General features: G+C 45.5%; 1 protein-coding gene across 1 annotated transcript; it reads left to right on the top strand.

Moving 5' to 3' along the window:
* The first annotated feature begins 1513 nt into the window (after positions 1–1513).
* Positions 1514–2485, top strand: LOC119314536. Its single transcript, XM_037589243.1, has one exon. It carries the CDS (start codon positions 1578–1580, stop codon positions 2100–2102), a length of 525 nt encoding a protein of 174 aa, XP_037445140.1. The 5' UTR covers positions 1514–1577; the 3' UTR covers positions 2103–2485.
* The last annotated feature ends 15413 nt before the right edge of the window (positions 2486–17898 follow it).

Genomic DNA, 17898 nt, shown 5'->3' with positions numbered 1-17898 from the left:
GGCCGGCGCCACGCACCCCTTGTCGCCATGCAGACGTCTCCTCCCGCGCGCATGGTCCTGAGTCCTGACCCCGTTCGTTCGTTTGATCTTGTAAATTGGCGCAGCACCAATAGGTTTACGCGCCTGCGTGCATGTGGCCAGGGTGCCTTCAGCAGCACACGGCTGTAACTAAGCCCGAGTAATTAACTTTGCGAGGATTAATTTAGGCATCAGCCGACGCAGGTACCAAGGGCAGCAGCTTGTCGATCATAATCTTTCGACAGTAAAACAAACAAAACGAAGAGCAAAGACAGGAAGGGAAAGCGAACGAGAAACGGATGGGCAGGGAAAGAGACGCCCACCTTTCTACCGGAACCGGAGGAAAGCCAGACGCACAGCCGTAGCAACAGCGATCAGATCAGACCAGGGCATCTTATCGTGGATGATCGAAAGTGATCGTGCCACCATCGCCGGCTCCACTCCGTGATCGCTTCCTTCCCACGGACTCCACAAACTTACATGGGCAACATTACGGCGACCGATTCCGGCCGATGCTACGGTGTCGAACGTTCAGAGGTCGGCCGGCGGCTGTGGTCCGTCGGGTCGCTGCCGGCTGCTGGCGCGTCACGTCGATCAGGACATGCTCGTGCCAGCTTCACCATCACCTGCCTCGCTCTCTACGTTCCGAGATAAGTTCCCTTTTTCTAGGACGGTTCTTCCAGTGTGCCCGAACCGGTTTACGAAAGCAACATGCCATGTGACGGGTCCAGGCAGGACCGGTGGGCGGTTGCACGCAGGAATCGGGGTTGGCATTGCCGAATTCCAGCCGAACTGGCACATGCGCGGTGTGCTCCTCCTGCATGACAGTTTTTTTTTTTTTTTGAAAGTGCATGACAGTTTTTCTGAAGAAGAGGAAACAACCATATGTTCCGATTTATTGATGCACAAACTATCCCATCAATACTTCTTTCTCCGTCCGAAAATTCTTGTCTTAGATTTGTTTAAATCCGGATGTATCAAGTCGCATTTTAGTATTAGATACATTCGTATCTAGATAAATCTAAAATAAAAATTTTAGGACGGAGGGAGTAGTATATTTTTGTATTGTGCACAGAATAGCGAGATTCTGGTCAGCACTAGTTTTTAATGCAAGAAATTGACCAGAAGTTTGACACTGAAATTAGTATTCAAAGCAAGCTGGCCTAGCATCCACGACCGAAAATCCTAGACTTACGGACAATAAGTCACGGCGAAAGCTTACGGGATTATGTGTCCCCCTCCTAATCTCCCACCACCTCCTGATTTTAAGTGTGGGGCCATCTGCTTTTCAATCAACGGTTCCCATGTCAGCCTGTAGGTTCTTGTCCGCGAGTTTGAGTCGGTAACTGTAGCAAAGCTCATCCACGACCGGTTCCAATGTGCTGCCGTACGCCCAGACTCCAGGTTCTTAACGCCCATGATTTACCAAACTGCCCCTCCCCGGCCTATAAAATGAGGCCAACCGGCTCTCATCTCTTCTTACCCAAACCGGCAGCAAACCACCGGAGCTCAACTCACATACCAAAGCCACCGCCCATCCACCTCTCTAATCTCTCATCATGTCGACGACGTCTGCCTCCCGGCCCAGCAGCCCCACCCTTTTGATTCCCTTTCCCAACTACCAATCTGCCTCGCTCTCCCGTGTCAAGCTCTCCATCGGCGGCTCGTCGGTCAAGTCCGTCAGCGTCTCATCTCCCCCGTCCTCCCCCACTGCCAAGATCCGTCGGTCCTGCATGTGCTCCCCGACGAACCATCCGGGCTCGTTCCGCTGCAGCCTCCATAAGGAGCGCAAGCAAGAGGCCCCCGCCGCCGGCCGCAAGCCCGACTCACCGCCTTCGCCGCCGTCGAAGCGCACGGCGAGCCCGTTCGCGCAGCTTGTCCCCAGCGGCAGCGGCTGCTCTAGACGCTCATACAGCGGGCTGGCGCAGCGCGTTCCCATGGGGAGCGGGCACTGGGCGCGCAAGGCGCTCGTGCCGTCCCACGCGGTGCAGCAGCTGCAGCACCGGAAGCGAGTGGTGGAGCAGTTCCACGCCGGGCCTAGCCGGCTCTCCGCCGCCTCCATGGCCGGCCGTAGCAACCAGTAAAAACAACAACATCGTCGACATACCATAGCAGCAAGATACGTACATACTGAACATATTGTACATAGGAAAGGAAATCCCCGAATAATTCCGATCGCTGTATAGAAGGAAGATCGGTGGGATCAGTTGGAGTTTTAAGATCCAATTCGATTCCGGGCTGCTCAATTAGCTAGCCAGTAGATACTGTACATACAGTGAGCCGCCTCTTCTCCGCTTCGCTGCACATAGAGTGAGTTCGTCGTCTCTGCTCCACCTCCACTTGTACATAGAGTGAGCTCTCGTCCTCTCTGCCCGCTAGCTGTGTATAGGCCTTCATTTTGCTTCTGGATATACATCAATACATGAGTAACAAATTGTAGACAAATACATGCATCTGATCTATTCCATGGCGGCAGGCTTATCCATCCGTGGATCATGGATGATTTGCCGCAACCACTTTCTGCTTCTGTTTTTTTCCGACAAATTCTGCTTCTGTTTATGTTCATGTTCCTGGGGTGTGGATGCGTCTCGCTCCTATTTCAGTTTTGGATAAGCTCCGGAAAGGATCAGTGGCGTCTCGCCGTCGCTTGCCCCACCCGTGCGTGCCCCCAGCCTGCCGGATCAGGCCAGCAAACTTGTAGCACGGGAGAAATCCCCCGACGAGATTTCTGCGGAACTTCATGGCGCGCGCAACTGATGAACCGAGGATTTTTCTTCTTTCCCTGCTTGCGAAGTACGTACTAAAATAAGTATTTTGATCAGGCCAGCAATTTGCAGCTCACGAGAGAAATCCATCGATTCTGAAGACATTTATGTCGAAGTTTCATGGCGCGCTCAACTGATGAACTGAGGACATACTAGTACAATGCCCGTGCGTTGCCACGGGCTTTTGAAATATTTTGCTGGAATAATATAAACATAATGCATGTTAAACTTCACATGCTAGAGAAAAGATAACACGAACACAATCGGGTAATAATTGAAGTACACTTTACATGCAATGTAAACTGATAACAGAAAGGCAATTTGAAGATGTATACATATGACTGATTATCCAACTAAAAATCTTTACAAATTAAGATCTACTTGATGTGCTTAAGAAATTCTCACAATATCAAAATTATTGTTTTTAGCTCCATTCGCATAATATTTGAGTAAGTGTAATAAAAACTTCTTCCTCGAATCATACCCATTCCACACAAGCAATATACGTAGTTAGCACAAATACTTCACGTCAAATGTCTTAAAATATGTAATAGAGAGTACTCACGGTACAAACCGGACGAACAATTCTTTACCATCCCACCAAAGCATAAAATAAAAAAGTAAAATAGCCGGACACATCCCTGCCATTTCCTAAACTAATTTTATCTTGAATATAGTGATAAAATAATGCATGTATTTTGAATGTTATGATAATGAAATATATAAACTTACCAGTCTATACTCGTTGGAATACCAAGTGGAAATAACGCTGTCATCTAGATACATCTGAATGCCCGTGCGTTGCCATGGAACAACAAGTTTAAGACATTAATAAAAAATCATTTTAATTCACAACATGTCACTTGCAGCTTATGATTTCTTTGGAACAAATATCATTATGTATTACTGTTAGACAAAATCATGATTACTCTTAAGACAAAATCCATGACTGCATTCAAATTTGAGGTGGTATAATTTTATGACACATAACACCTATATTATCAATTAAATTTGGTGGTCAAAGTTAAATCACACAGAGAGTATATACACGCTACTTTGCTTACAAAATTTGATCTATGAATACATCTTCTCTCCCCCCTTGCAATCCATCTCCTCAGCTTTGCCGCAAGCTTTTTTTTCAATAAAAGCCACACTTCAATAAGAAAAATGAGAAGTACATCATTTGGTAATAACCACACATTCAACAATGGACTTGAATGTCACTAACTCTGCTCTGCACTACAACGGGATCTGCCTTTGCCATACACGACGCTTCCAGCAACATCACAACAAATGCTCTGTCAGCTAACAATCATAGAAACATCTGTCATAATGGTTAAATGGTGCTTTTGTTGACACTTGTATACATATCGTCGACATATTTCAATGGGCATACACTACTTGCCATGTGTTACATCAAAATATATGACCACAACATCTACTCTCCTTCCCCTCCTTCCGCCTGCCACCAAGACAGGGACCTAGACTTTGTGCTGCTCTTATTGATCTAATGAAAAAAGTTATTTATCTCTGTTAGAACACAAATGCTTAGATAGCATCTGCATGTCAGGTAAGGATAATGTGGCTTGGATAGCATCTGCAAGTTAGGGAAGAATTATGCGACCGTGTAATATTTGGACAGGAACAAAAGTCATGAAAACCTAAAAGTAAAGTTCATGAAGTCACAAACGATAGTCTTATCACTTCTCAGGTTTTAACTTTCTTATTAGTGTACCAAATTGGCTCAAATATCTACCTATAGTCTGAAAAATAAGAATGAACGAGATCACGCAATCAAGATGGAGGTTGTCATGCATTTTTCTCCGTGCAGATCATCAACATGAATAAACAGGTACATAAACAGAAAAATGATGAAATGGAACTTATTCAGCCGATTGTTCTTAGAGCATTGTATAATATTGATACTCCCTCTGATCCATACTACTTGTCTCAAACAAATGTATCTAGCATTGATATACGTCTAGATACATCCGTTTCAGCGACAACTAATATGGATCAGTGGGAGTAATAGATCATGCAGTCAAGTGAACAATGGACAAAGCACTAAACATTCCTTGGGTGCTCACACACTCGACAAGTGGATGGTACTCTTAAATAACTATGATAAAAGGATTTCATCCAAAAATACTATGTTGCAGAAGATGTTCTGGAATATCAATCTAAAGGAGCTAAATTATCAAAGCTATAGAATGATTGGCTCGGTATCTTGTCTACAATCTAAGATTAACAATTATTTGATAGTTTGTCATCAAGCGGGGCTTTAAATACTGACCGTTCCATTCTTGAGTTGGAGTTCAAACAGCGCAGTGAGAACTTCTACTCAAAAATTAAGATGACGTATTGACATGCAAGTTCAATTTAAAGGTTAACTTCAATGCCAACCATAAATCGACTGGAAGTGCATCTACGCATGGATGTTATGGAGCTTTCAGGTAGTAACAATAAAGTGCAGAGATAATAGTGTACCTCTAAATGTAAGACCATCCAAGTAACAATATTTTTGTTGTTAGTACAAATGCAGTTGATGTTGCCAAAATAATTCATCTTCTTGGTCCATAAAAGAAGAGAAACTTAACACCAAAACATCTTATCATAAGTGATCCAAGTTGTTTTCTTGCGAGAGTGGAAATTCTTGGAATATCCTTTAACCAAATAGTACGAAATGGACATCACTTTATTCAGGGGGTTCGTTCGATGGAATTTACCTTTTGACATAGCAGGAGCAGAAATCTGTGAGGATGAATGTCTCCATGATTTGTGACAGGAGAACTATAGCCCGCCAGCACGAAGCCAACATACAGCCACGAGTAAGCAAAACCTACAGAAGACATTTTAGTAGTTTAACGATCAACGCTTCCACAAAAAAGTCTATGACATCCCAGCTTTTCTATTCTTATAAAAGAAAAGTACCAGGAACACCTGCGTTTTCTAGGGCAAACTAATGGCAGAGGTAAAAACAAATCCCCACGGATCAACACAACAGCCCGCTGGGAACAAAAGAGCACGGAGCAAGGCGCACACATAAAAAAAATAAGAGTGCAGTCCATCATATATAGACTTGGTTTTTGTCTTGAACAACTCAAGCAGCTTCCAAGTGGACATATGTACACCTGTATTTGGAATTTAGAATTCCTTGAGATGCCATCATGAGCAAGTATCAGTTTTGATCCATAAAACACATGGTCTCTCTTTTTCTAATCATTATACATCCTATAACATCATTAAATGTTATCAATCTATATCTATAAAAGATGCAAAATATCAATCAAATTACGATCTCAAATTTGGAATGAAAGTGAAATCGAGTCATGATATCTCGCTGAATTCGATATTGCATATGTTGTCCAACTTGAGTTCAAGTAGTCACCAGCAAGACCCTGCTAACTAACCTCGTACAAAACCTTTATGTTTAGATCTAAATTGGCGAACTTGCACGGAAATTGGAACTAATTTTTAGCATAGAGGGAAAGGGGAGAGGAGCACTCACCTGCCATGTTGTATGACCTTCATCGACCCAACAGCATTCCAAGCCAAGATATGCCCTCGGTGTTCTAAAAATCTGCAGAACTTCCTGTAAAAACATTAAGTGTATCCTACATACAGAACAGGAGCAAGATCGATGCATGCCTGTAAAATCAAGAACCACTAAATCTGATTCATACACAAAAGAACATGGGAGAGCTTATGATATCCTGCTAGGCTACAGACAGCAGCACCCCTCCACCACGACCTCCTCGTCAGTCCCGTTGCCAGTAGCCACATTAACATGAGGAGACGAGGGGGTGCAGACCGGCGAATATAAACGATGCATGTAATAGTTGAGATATAGAAAAATAAAGAGAATCACTCAAACTGGGAGGGCCAGGATCTTGTTCTGTAGGCGATAATGGATTCGTGAAATAAAGCCCGGGGGACCCTATTTCATCATAATGGATCCGTGAAATCTGTGGACAAGAAAAGAGATTCACCACGGGTGACTTTCATGTTAACTGAAACTACACAGTAACTGGTAAGCTTTATAAAAGATGCAAGCCTTAGTATTCGTTCAAGATCATAATAAGAAATTGTAATTTAAGGTAAAGACGTCTCAGCAAGTTCATGAGTTGGCCTCACCTCGGAGCATCCCAATAGAAGCCAACCCACAGCCAGGCGCATCAGCACGATCAAATGCGTGTACGACGGTGGACGCCTCATACACGGTTGTCTGATAACCGATGGACAAAGGAGAAGGAGAGCCTCATCAGTAGCATCATGGTGGATTTCACAGCTTGTGGATTTCACAACTTGTGCTCCGCCCAACGAACATGGACGCCGCCGGCGGCGGCCCGGTGGAGCTCGAACCCGAGAGACTCTGCTGCTTGCTGGGAGGGGTCAGGGAGGGTCGGAGCACAGGAGCATTGACGTGAAGAGAGAGTATACAACTCAAGTGTGCAATCAAGCAGTATTCAACTCAAAGCTTAGCCAACAAATTCCCTGTATCAAGCAATACGGTTTCTCAGGCTCAGACTTGCTTTCCCCAGCGTGTGTGGCGGTTGAGACATCAAACTTTTTAGAGGAAGGCCATCGTCACTGCGAGAAGACGGAGCTAGTCGTGCCTCCTTTTGGCTTCTCTGGCCAGTGGCGCTATAATACGACCAAGAGTGTTATACCCAGCAGGAGCAGTCATCTCGTCCTCCAAAAACAAAGCCAATATTTATATACAAATTACAGAGATACAAAACCAAGCTTGGAGTAACTTTTATAACACATGCACGAACGATGAACAAAAAATAAAATAACCTGCTGCAGTAGAAGTAGAACGTTGTTGTCACCGTGAAATGTAGACTGGACATCACATTCAGCTTTGAAAACTCAGTCTTCAAACCTTGGCCACCACAGGCCTCACGAAACTACTGATAAAAGTGAAAGAAAATCCAGTGAGAACCACCGATCCGTGTAGAAAAAGATATACTCAATTATTTTAACATTTTCACAATACCTGAATTGTGGTCATATTCTGCCAGGTTAGTGTAGCTTTCAGAGCACTCGAGTAAACTTGTATCGCCTAACTAATTTAAGGTGTTCTCTTCACGTCCATATTTTCCTGAATGCATAAAGGTTATATAATTAATGTTCTGGCTGAAATTGAACTTCTCCTATTGAGTTCACCTACATTTTTTTTGAGAAAGTTCTTTCCATTTTTCTCTCCTCTCTAATTTTTTTGATATATTATGCTGCAAATTTCTTGATTATTCTTTGCTGCAAAATGTCAGGCTCACTTAGTTGTAACAGGATTTGGGAAAAAACTGCTTATAGTGGTATTTAATCAATCTGCTTTGTTTCTTCTATGGATTTATAGCATGAAGAATCAATATGAGAAAATAGATATAACTAAATCCCATGATTTCTTCGGCAAATGAATGTTTACAAACTGCAATTCACATGTATAGGACATCATCAGACAATGTTATACTTACAGTTCTAATACCTAGTACATAGATCATGCCAAGGATCTGACAAATATTACTGGAGAAGGGCAGAAGGTGGTCATGAAAATCCAGCGTGATCGCTCAAGCAGTTCGTATCTATACACAATTTAATTTATATATGTGCTAGGAGGATCGATGCACCAGCGTGATTGCTGAAGCAACAACAATGCAGTAGGCTAGGTAAGAAATGGTGTGACGTGCTTCCTGAATTTTCCTTACCGATCGGAGAGGCTCTGCTCTGTGCTGCTACAACTATGATTACACAGTACTGTAATCTGAATTCCCCTGCATTAATATGACCAAAACCAAATATTGTACAATAGCCAACTAAATACAGTTGTTTTCATTCAAATGCAGGTCCATTGATTGACGACAGGGAAGTTGTGCGAACCTGAAGAAAATGTGTCTGCCCGTGGTCGGATTGCCGGAAAGTTGTGGAGTTTGGTGCGTCCGTCCGGAGCAGGGGACGTCCAGGCCGGGACGTGGAGCAAGGGACGGGCAGGCCGGCATGTCAGTGTCCCGGCGTGGAGGGCGGTCTCGTTTGGCCCGCATGGAACATGCATGGAGTTCGACCCAGCTGGCCCCCGCAGATGACAGTGGGCTAGGCAGACCGGCGGCGCGCGATGGTTGGTGACGTCGGCAGCCTACGAGACTCACCGGCTGTGTGAGTGGCCATGGCGAGGACCTCAATCAGTCGTCTGGCAAGCCCGTCGAGCTTGGGGATGTGGGGATTCCTCCGGCCAGGGAGGGGAGAGGAGCGGCTCTAAAAATTGTATGGAAAATATACCATTAATGCAAACTTCTTAGCACAAGAGTACGTGAATAAGGTTGGCATACTACCTCAAAAGATAATCTTCCCAGTCATTCTACCTGTTCATAAAGAAATTACTTGTGAATATAATTAGATCATCATACGTTTTATGATGCTTTAGTTCCAAAAACTCACATGAATCTACTTGATGCCTTTCTTTGAAATAAGAAGAATGTCGCTCCTTATTTTTGTCATCAATTCCTCTGCTGTTCTTGCTATTCTCATTGATATACAACAAGAACATACATAATGCAAACCCCTTTTGCAGGGACATGAAAAGGCTGATAGTAGTTCTATAGTGGCATATATCAAATAGCTTTACTGGCACAACCGTACATGCCCAAAATACAGCAGAATTCTTTCAGTCTTGAGCACATGACGAAAAAACAAACTTGCGATGGGGCTTGTGGAGTTGTGGTGGAGGTTGTTAATTACCTGATGCAGTGGCCACACGCGCGCTAGTTGAGGGCTCACGGTGCACGCCGCACAGCGACCTGGACCTCGAGGGCCTTGGCTCTGTCAGGAGGAGGTCCCGAGTTCCTGCCGAGGACAGCCTGACGGGGGAGACGCACGGCCGCTCGCGCTGCCCGCAACGCGACCACGCCCTGCCCTAGGGTTCCGCGACGGCGGCAGCGTCGTCCACAGCCACACCCTCCCTGAGTCCTGCCCTGAACTGGGGTTCCGAGATAGCGGCGGTGGCGGAGGTCTTTGAGGTTGCAGAGGGGCAAGATGTAGGACGGCGGATGCTGGAGCGATGGCGGCGGCGGCGTCATCCCACAATCACGACCTAGGAAAAGGATTGAGGAGGGATTGGATCGAGAGAGCAGTTGGATTGGCGGCGTCGTCTTCCCTGTGAGGTCCGCGGAGGCGAGATCGCCCCTCCCCTGTCAGGTCTGCGGCCACGAGATCGCGTCTTCCCTGTGAGGTCGGTGGCGGTGAGATCGCCCCTCCCCCGTGAGGTCAGCGGCGGCTAGATCGCCCCTCCCCTGTGAGGTCGTCGTCGGCGATCTCGTGCGCCCTGTGAGGTCGGCGGCGAAGTTCTCGTGCGCCCTGCTGTAAGATCCGCGGTGGCGAGATCGCACCTTCCCTATCTCGTGCGTCTGCAGCGATCGTATGTCGAGGGGAATCGGGATCGAGAGGAGCCTACATGGATTTTTTTAGCGCGTGGGTAGAAGGGAAGACGAAAAAAAACCCAGCTAAATAAAACCGACGAAAATGGTAGGACGAAAATAAACCCGGAACGGAGACTACCAACTGAGACATGTTTTCCTTGGTTTTTCGCGGCTAAAGGGGGAGGTGGGAGGAAGTACCAAAAAAGACCGGGTGAGGTGGGACGAAAATAAAACCCGGAATGCGGACTACCAACTGGAACATTAGGAGTAGAGATTTTACTGTTCTTTCATAGCAGTGGTACTATTTCACTATTGGCTTGAGGGACCGCGTAGCGGTTGGGATTCCCACTTCCAAGTCTTAAATTGCACAAGAAGATGGTGTTGGAAAATCGGCGGTACTTCTTTTTAGAAACCTCGTGGGCAGGTGGTTCTTTCCTTTCATTATATTACATTAAAAAGAGGAGAGTTGGTCCAATTTATATAAAGAAGACCCTAAAACCTAATATTCTCGATTAATTAGAGAAAACGAATGAAAATCCAAAAAAATAGTAAACATGAAAAAAGACACTAGAGCTTGGGGTAGGGAATGGACAAATGCAGCATGAAGGGGCATCGTGAGAGACAGGAGCACCTAGGCCCAAAAAGCACTTACGCATGGTTTAAGTGCAACTAAACTGATCACCACTCACTGAAGAAAATTCATCTACATCGAATAACTCTTCCATGTTAGCCTCAAAGCATTATGTACTAATATTATCATATGGAAAACATCCTGGAAAGCCAACTTCAACTTCCTCGTGATGCCCGCCAAACTACTCAACGCCTCAATCACTTGCGGTGAGAATGGCTTTCTATACATGTCTGGGTATGGTTGCATCTTTTATTTAGGGCCCTCCGCTTTGCTGACATCATGTAGCTCATCAAAAGCCTCCAACAACCTATGTTCCGCGCGCTTGAACATCGGGATGTTGCACGCATTCTTCTTCTTTTCTAGATGCCCGCTCCGTCGCCCATCATCCTTCTCTCGGTGCGAAGGTGCCGGGTCCCAAGCAGAGCTTGCGGAAGCGGACAAGTAACCTTACTAGGAAAACCCTCCAGAGATAATAGTGTTGCTTTAGCATGCGCCATCTTCGCAACAACATTCTACAACCAGAGGATCAACTAGAACGTTAGACGCGTTTAAACTAAGTGGCTCTTCTAGAATAAGCATCAGACGTGCAAGGGACTGCATAACGGAAGATCAGGAGCAGTCGCCAGGGTGGACCACGTGGGCCGACCAAAATGTAGCCTCCAAGCACATAGGATCAACGGATTTCTCACTCCCTACCAATGAAGCACCATGGGACAATGATACATTTCCAACAGATGAGTAACCTTATAATTTATGAAGAATTCATGCCATGTTTACAACAATCTTATATGGTTTAGATGCAGTTTTATATGATTTAAATGGAACTAACCTCGGTTGGCGCTATTTTCAGCACAACTACCATGGTGTTGTTTTTTATGCAGAAATAAAAATTTTCCAAATGCAGCGAAACTTTTTGACGATTTTTTGGAATAAAAGAGGCACTAGAAGCTTCTGAAGGAAATATGCTCTAGAGGCAATAATAAAGTTGCTATTTATATTTCCTTATATCATGATAAATGTTTATTATTAATGCTAGAATTGTATTAACCGGAAACTTAGTACATGTGTGAATACATAGACAAACATAGTGTCACTAGTATGCATCTACTTGACTAGCTCGTTAAATCAAAGATGGTTAAGTTTCCTAGCCATAGACATGAGTTGTCATTTGATTAACGGGTTCACATCATTAGAGAATGATGTGATTGACTTGACCCATTCCGTTAGCTTAGCATACAATCGTTTAGTATATTGCTATTGCTTTCTTCATGACTTATACATGTACTTATGACTATGAGATTATGCAACTCCCAAATACCGGAGGAACACTTTGTGTGCTACCAAACGTCACAACGTAATTGAGTGATTATAAAGATGCTCTACAGGTGTCTCCGATGGTACTTGTTGAGTTGGCATAGATCGAGATTAGGATTTGTCACTCCGATTGTCGGAGATGTATCTTTGGGCCCTCTCGGTAATACACATCACTATAAGCCTTGCAAGCAATTCAACTAATGAGTTTGTTGCGGGATTATGTATTACGGAACGAGTAAAGAGACTTGCCGATAACGAGATTGAACTAGGTATTGAGATACCGACGATCGAATCTCGGGCAAGTAACATACCGATGACAAAGGGAACAACGTATGTTGTTATGCGGTTTGACCGATAAAGATCTTCGTAGAATATGTAGGAACCAATATGAGCATCTAGGTTCCGCAATTGGTTATTGACCGGAGATGAGTCTCGGTTATGTCTACATAGTTCTCGAACCCGTAGGGTCCGCACGCTTAACGTTCGGTGACGATCAATATTATGGGTTTATGTGTTTTGATGTACCAAAGGTAGTTCGGAGTCCCTGATGAGATCGGGGACATGACGAGGAGTCTCGAAATGATCGAGACGTAAAGGTCGATATATTGGACGACTATATTCAGAAATCGGAAAGGTTCCGAGTGATTCGGGTATTTTTCGAAGTATGGGAGAGTTACAGGAATTCGCCGGGGAGTACATGGGCCTTATTGGGCTTTAGGGGAAAGAGAGAGGGGAGGCTGCGCGCCGCCCAAGGCCTGGTACGAATTGGACTAGTGGAGGGGCGGCGCCCCCTCCTTCCTTCTCTTCTCTTTTCCCTTTGAGGGAGTCCTGGACTAAGGTGTCCTCGCGCGTCCGGCCTGTTAGTCATGGGCCGGACTGATGGGCTGTGAAGAACACGAACAAAGACTGCACCCGTGTCCGGATGGGACTCTCCTTGGCGTGGAAGGCAAACTTGGCGACCAAATATGTGGATTCCTTTCTTTGTAACCAACCTTGTATAACCCTAGATCCTAAACCAGAGGTCTTAGTCCGGAGGGACAGACTCATTATCATAACCATACGAGCTAGGCCTTTAGGGTTTAGCCATTACGATGTCGTGGTAGATCAACTCTTGTAATACTCATATTCATCAAGATCAATCAAGCAGGACGTAGGGTATTACCTCCATAGAGAGGGCCAGAACCTGGGTAAAACATTGTGTCCCCTGTCTCCTGTTACCATGGACCTTAGACGCACAGTTCGGGACCCCCTACCCGAGATCCACCGGTTTTGACCCCGACATTGGTGCTTTCATTGAGAGTTCCACTGTGTCATCGCTAAGAAGTTCGATGGCCCCTTCAATCATCTACAACGATGTTGTCCAAGGGGGAGTCTTCCTCCTCGGACAGATCTTCGTGTTCAGCGGCTTCGCTCTGCGGGCCAACTTGCTTGGCCATCTGGAGCAGATCGAAAGCTACGCCCCTGGACATCAGGTAAGATTTGGGATCTTGAACTATGTTGCAAACATCCATGGAGACTTGATCTTCGCCGGATTCGAGACCGTGGCTACCGCTCCTGGTCACCCCGAGGGACATGACCTAAATCTGTCATCGGACTGCACCCAGGAGACAGCTCCTGTAACCGCTCTGGCCGTAGATCCGGAGCAGACTGCGCCATCCAAGGACGGGAAGCTCAACCCCGCCACGGAGGCCACATATTCCCCGACGTTGGAGCCGCACATAGACTTGACCTCACAGGATACCTGTGCCATCGGAACTCCGGACTCGTCTCCGGTCATAAGTTCCGAACCATGTGAGCCCGCGGACGCCGAGCCTGATCGTTTATCGATCCTCGAATTCAGGGTTGCAGACATCTTCCAGTACTCGCCTTTGGGCGACATGCTAAACTCATTAAAAAACCACTCCTTGGCAGGGGACTCACATCCGAACTATATCCGATTCAAACTAGGGGCTGACAATGGGGAATTTTGCTTCCCACCCGCCACCCACTTCATAGCCACGGTTGAGGATTAAACTGACACGCTTGATTACGACTCCGAAGACATCGACGGTATGGACGACGATGCCGGAGAAGAAGAGGCTCAGAACCCACAGTTCACCGGACGTTGGATGGCCACTTCCTCATATGATGTATACATGGTGGATGCACCAAAGGAGACTAGCGGCGATGACAAGGAAGATCCAGCAGAGGATAAACCTTCCGAAATACAATCAAAGCGCCGGCGTCAGTGGCTTCGCTCTAAGTCACGCCACAGTAAAGACAGCAACACCGGCACAGGAGAAGATAACACTCCGGAAGGTGCCGAAGACAACGAAGATCCCGTTGATGCAGCTACGGAGCAGGATGAACGGAAAGATGGGCAGGTTAGCCCTGGTAAACAGGCCACGCACGAAGATTCGGAGGACGGTAATTATCTTCCGCTCTCCGAGGAGGAGGTGAGCCTTGGCACCGATGATTTCATCGTGCCTGAGGAACCTCTCGAGCAGGAGCGCTTCAAGCGCCAGCTAATAGCCATTGCAGGGAGCCTGAAAAAGAAGCAACAACAGCTTCAAACCGACCAAGATCTGCTCAATGATAAATGAACCGATGTCCTAGCGGCCGAAGAATACAGCCTCAAGTGCCCAACCAAAAGTTACCCAAAGCGCAAATTACTATCTCAGTTCGACGAGGAGGCACCGGAATACATACCACCATCATACAATGCGGTTGACCGACCACCACGTGGTCGGGACAAAACGGCAAGTCAAGCCGAACACCAGGCCGCCCCGCCTCATCGCAAAGGCAGAGGTAAATTAGCCCATGGCCATACATATAACCTCCGGCAGGACCTAAATGATAAAGCGGGAAATACCAGATCGATCTACGGATCGCGCGGACGTGCTTCGACACGCGACAACGGCCAGCTCTTCGGACGTGACAAACCTAGTCATGTGCGGGCTGAAAGCCGTAGATGGACTCCATCAGAGTTACGTCGCGATATGACCCGATATAGAGGCGCCGCACACCCTCATCGCTTCATCGATGAAGTCATGGATCATGAATTCCTAGAAGGGTTCAAACCCGTGAATATAGAATCATACGATGGTGATACGTCTCCAACGTATCTGTAATTTTTGGTTGCTCCATACTATATTATATACTGTTTTGGATGTTTAATGGGCTTTATTATACACTTTTATATTATTTTGGGGACTAACCTATTAACCGGAGGCCCAGCCCAAATTGCTGTATTTTTGCCTATTTCAGTGTTTCGAAGAAAAATGATATCAAACGAAGTCGAAACGGAATGAAACCTTCGGGAACGTTATTTTCGGAACAAACGTGATCCAGAGGACTTGGAGTCCACGTAAAGCAATCAACGAGGAAGGCACGAGGTAGGGGGCGCGCCTACCCCCAAGCGCGCCCTCCACCCTCGTGGGCCCCTCGTTGCTCCACTGACGTACTTCTTCCTCCTATATATACTCATATACACTGGAACACCAGATACGGAGCCAAAAATCCTATTTCCACCGCCAGAACCTTCTGTACCCGTGAAATCCCATCTTGGGGCCTTTTCCGGCGCTCCATCGGAGGGGGCATTGATCACGGAGGGCTTCTACATCAACACCATAGCCTCTCCGATGATGTGTGAGTAGTTTATTTCAGACCTTCGGGTTCATAGTTATTAGCTAGATGGCTTCTTCTCTTTCTTTGGATCTCAATACAAAGTTCTCCTCGATTTTCTTGAAGATCTATTCGATGTAATCTTCTTTTGCGGTGTGTTTGTCGAGATCCGATGAATTGTGGGTTTATGATCAAGTTTATCTATGAACAATATTTGAATCTTCTCTGAATTCTTTTATGTATGATTGGTTATCTTTGCAAGTCTCTTCGAATTATCAGTTTGATTTGGCCTACTAAATTGATCTTTCTTGCAATGGGAGAAGTGCTTAGCTTTGGGTTCAATCTTGCGGTGCTCGATCCCAGTGACAGTGAGGGAAACGACACGTATTACATTGTTGCCATCGAGGATAAAAAGATGGGGTTTATATCATATTGCATGAGTTTATCTCTCTACATCATGTCATCTTACTTAAAGCATTACCCTGTTCTTATGAAGTTAATACTCTAGATGCATGCTGGATAGCGGTCGATATGTAGAGTAATAATAGTAGATGCAGAATCATTTCGGTCTACTTGTCTCGGACGTGATGCCTATATACATGATCATACCTAGATATTCTCATAACTATGCTCAATTCTATCAATTGCTCGATAATAATTCGTTTACCCACCGTAATACTTATGCTTTCGAGAGAAGACACTAGTGAAACCTATGGCCCCCGGGTCTATCTTCCATCATATTAATCTTCCAACACTTAGCTTTTTTTATTGCTGTTTATTTGACTTTGCATCTTTATTTCTCTTTTTATTGCTTGTCGACGCAACATGTACCAGGATATTTCCGGCACCCGCGGTTGGCCATTCAGTGGAGATTAATTGTATGTTTATGAGCCCGTTCAGGCGGTTGAGGTCCGATCCTCTGAGCATTGTGAGCAGAGAGAGTGCCAAAGCACTGTATTTCACTGTTTCCTAGTTAAACATGTTTTCTTTTTTGGAGGACTGTCTCTTAATCAACCACATAGAGGTCCACAATCTGTCAGTTTCTTGCTCGATTCTTCAGCGGAACAAAACAGTTGAATTAATTTGCATTTCACATGCCAACATTACACGTCACACATGCATACATGCTAAGCTATCTAGTTAGTTCGAAGTGCGAGTATACAACACACTTGTGTTGATCCCCACGAGGCCATGTAAGTTAAAGAGATACTAGAACTTTCTAGAAGAATTTACAGAAACAAAATGTAAAAATAAAATCCGATACCCGCGGAGGCGGACCTCCCTAGCTAATGATCATTTGTAAATTTGATATCAATTTACCTATCGGTCGACCAGCGCCTCGCCATGTCGCTTTTACACCGTAGATCCGACTGAAAAATAAAAATCTAGTAACTTTTGCTTAAGAAAAAATAAATCAGTTGTTGTCCCAACCTACGTCGACGCAAAAGACAGAGCTAGCTGGCGAACCATCTGATTTTAATCCCGTCGCTCTCGTTGCTCCATATCGAGAAACTATACATATTGTTCGAAAACAATTGTTTAGCTCATCCTTGTACATGCATTTGCCTCCTGCCTCGAATTTTTCTCATCTAGCAACATCCTCAAAGTTTTTGGTGGGTAAGATGTTGGCGTCCTTGTCCAAAGATGTCTGTCTGCCTGCCTCCTGCAGGCCAGGATGCCATATGTTTGGCATTACATGTCAGCGCGGCCTGGCCGGCCATGCCCCTGGCCCAAGCTGCAAGAAGCAATGTCGACATACTACAGCGGATAGCCCACGTAACCGCCACTTAAACATTTCTGTTTTGGTTGAATTTTTCATGAAAACGCTTTTGCTCTGGATAGGCCTTTTCCAAGGGACGTGATTGATGGCAATCTGCAACTAAGCTGTTGGTCGGCCAGAGGTGGAAAGCTACCTACTCTAACCTAACCCATGGCACGTACTAAGGCACATTGTGTTAATTGCTGTTAAAAACTTAAAAGTTACAGTTGATTAAGCCATCAGTATAGTTTAGTCACTGGATCGCGATGATGATCCGAAAGTTCTCCGCGGGCGCTAGCGCTATCTTGTTCGCTTTTGTCAACTGAAGTCGCACGTAGCGCCAACTAACTGATAGCTGATAGAGCGATGGCCTCGGTCAAGTCGAGCAAGCCATTG

This window comes from Triticum dicoccoides, chromosome 6A (assembly GCF_002162155.2).
Source record: "Triticum dicoccoides isolate Atlit2015 ecotype Zavitan chromosome 6A, WEW_v2.0, whole genome shotgun sequence".
NCBI classification, from domain to species: domain Eukaryota; kingdom Viridiplantae; phylum Streptophyta; class Magnoliopsida; order Poales; family Poaceae; genus Triticum; species Triticum dicoccoides.
The sequence above is the reverse complement of the archived record's forward strand: the minus strand, read 5'-3'. Positions and strand labels throughout refer to the sequence as shown.

Excerpts from the sequence above, each read along its gene's own strand:
- LOC119314536 (XM_037589243.1), top strand. The coding sequence starts at position 1,578 with ATGTCGACGACGTCTGCCTCCCGGCCCAGCAGCCCCACCCTTTTGATT.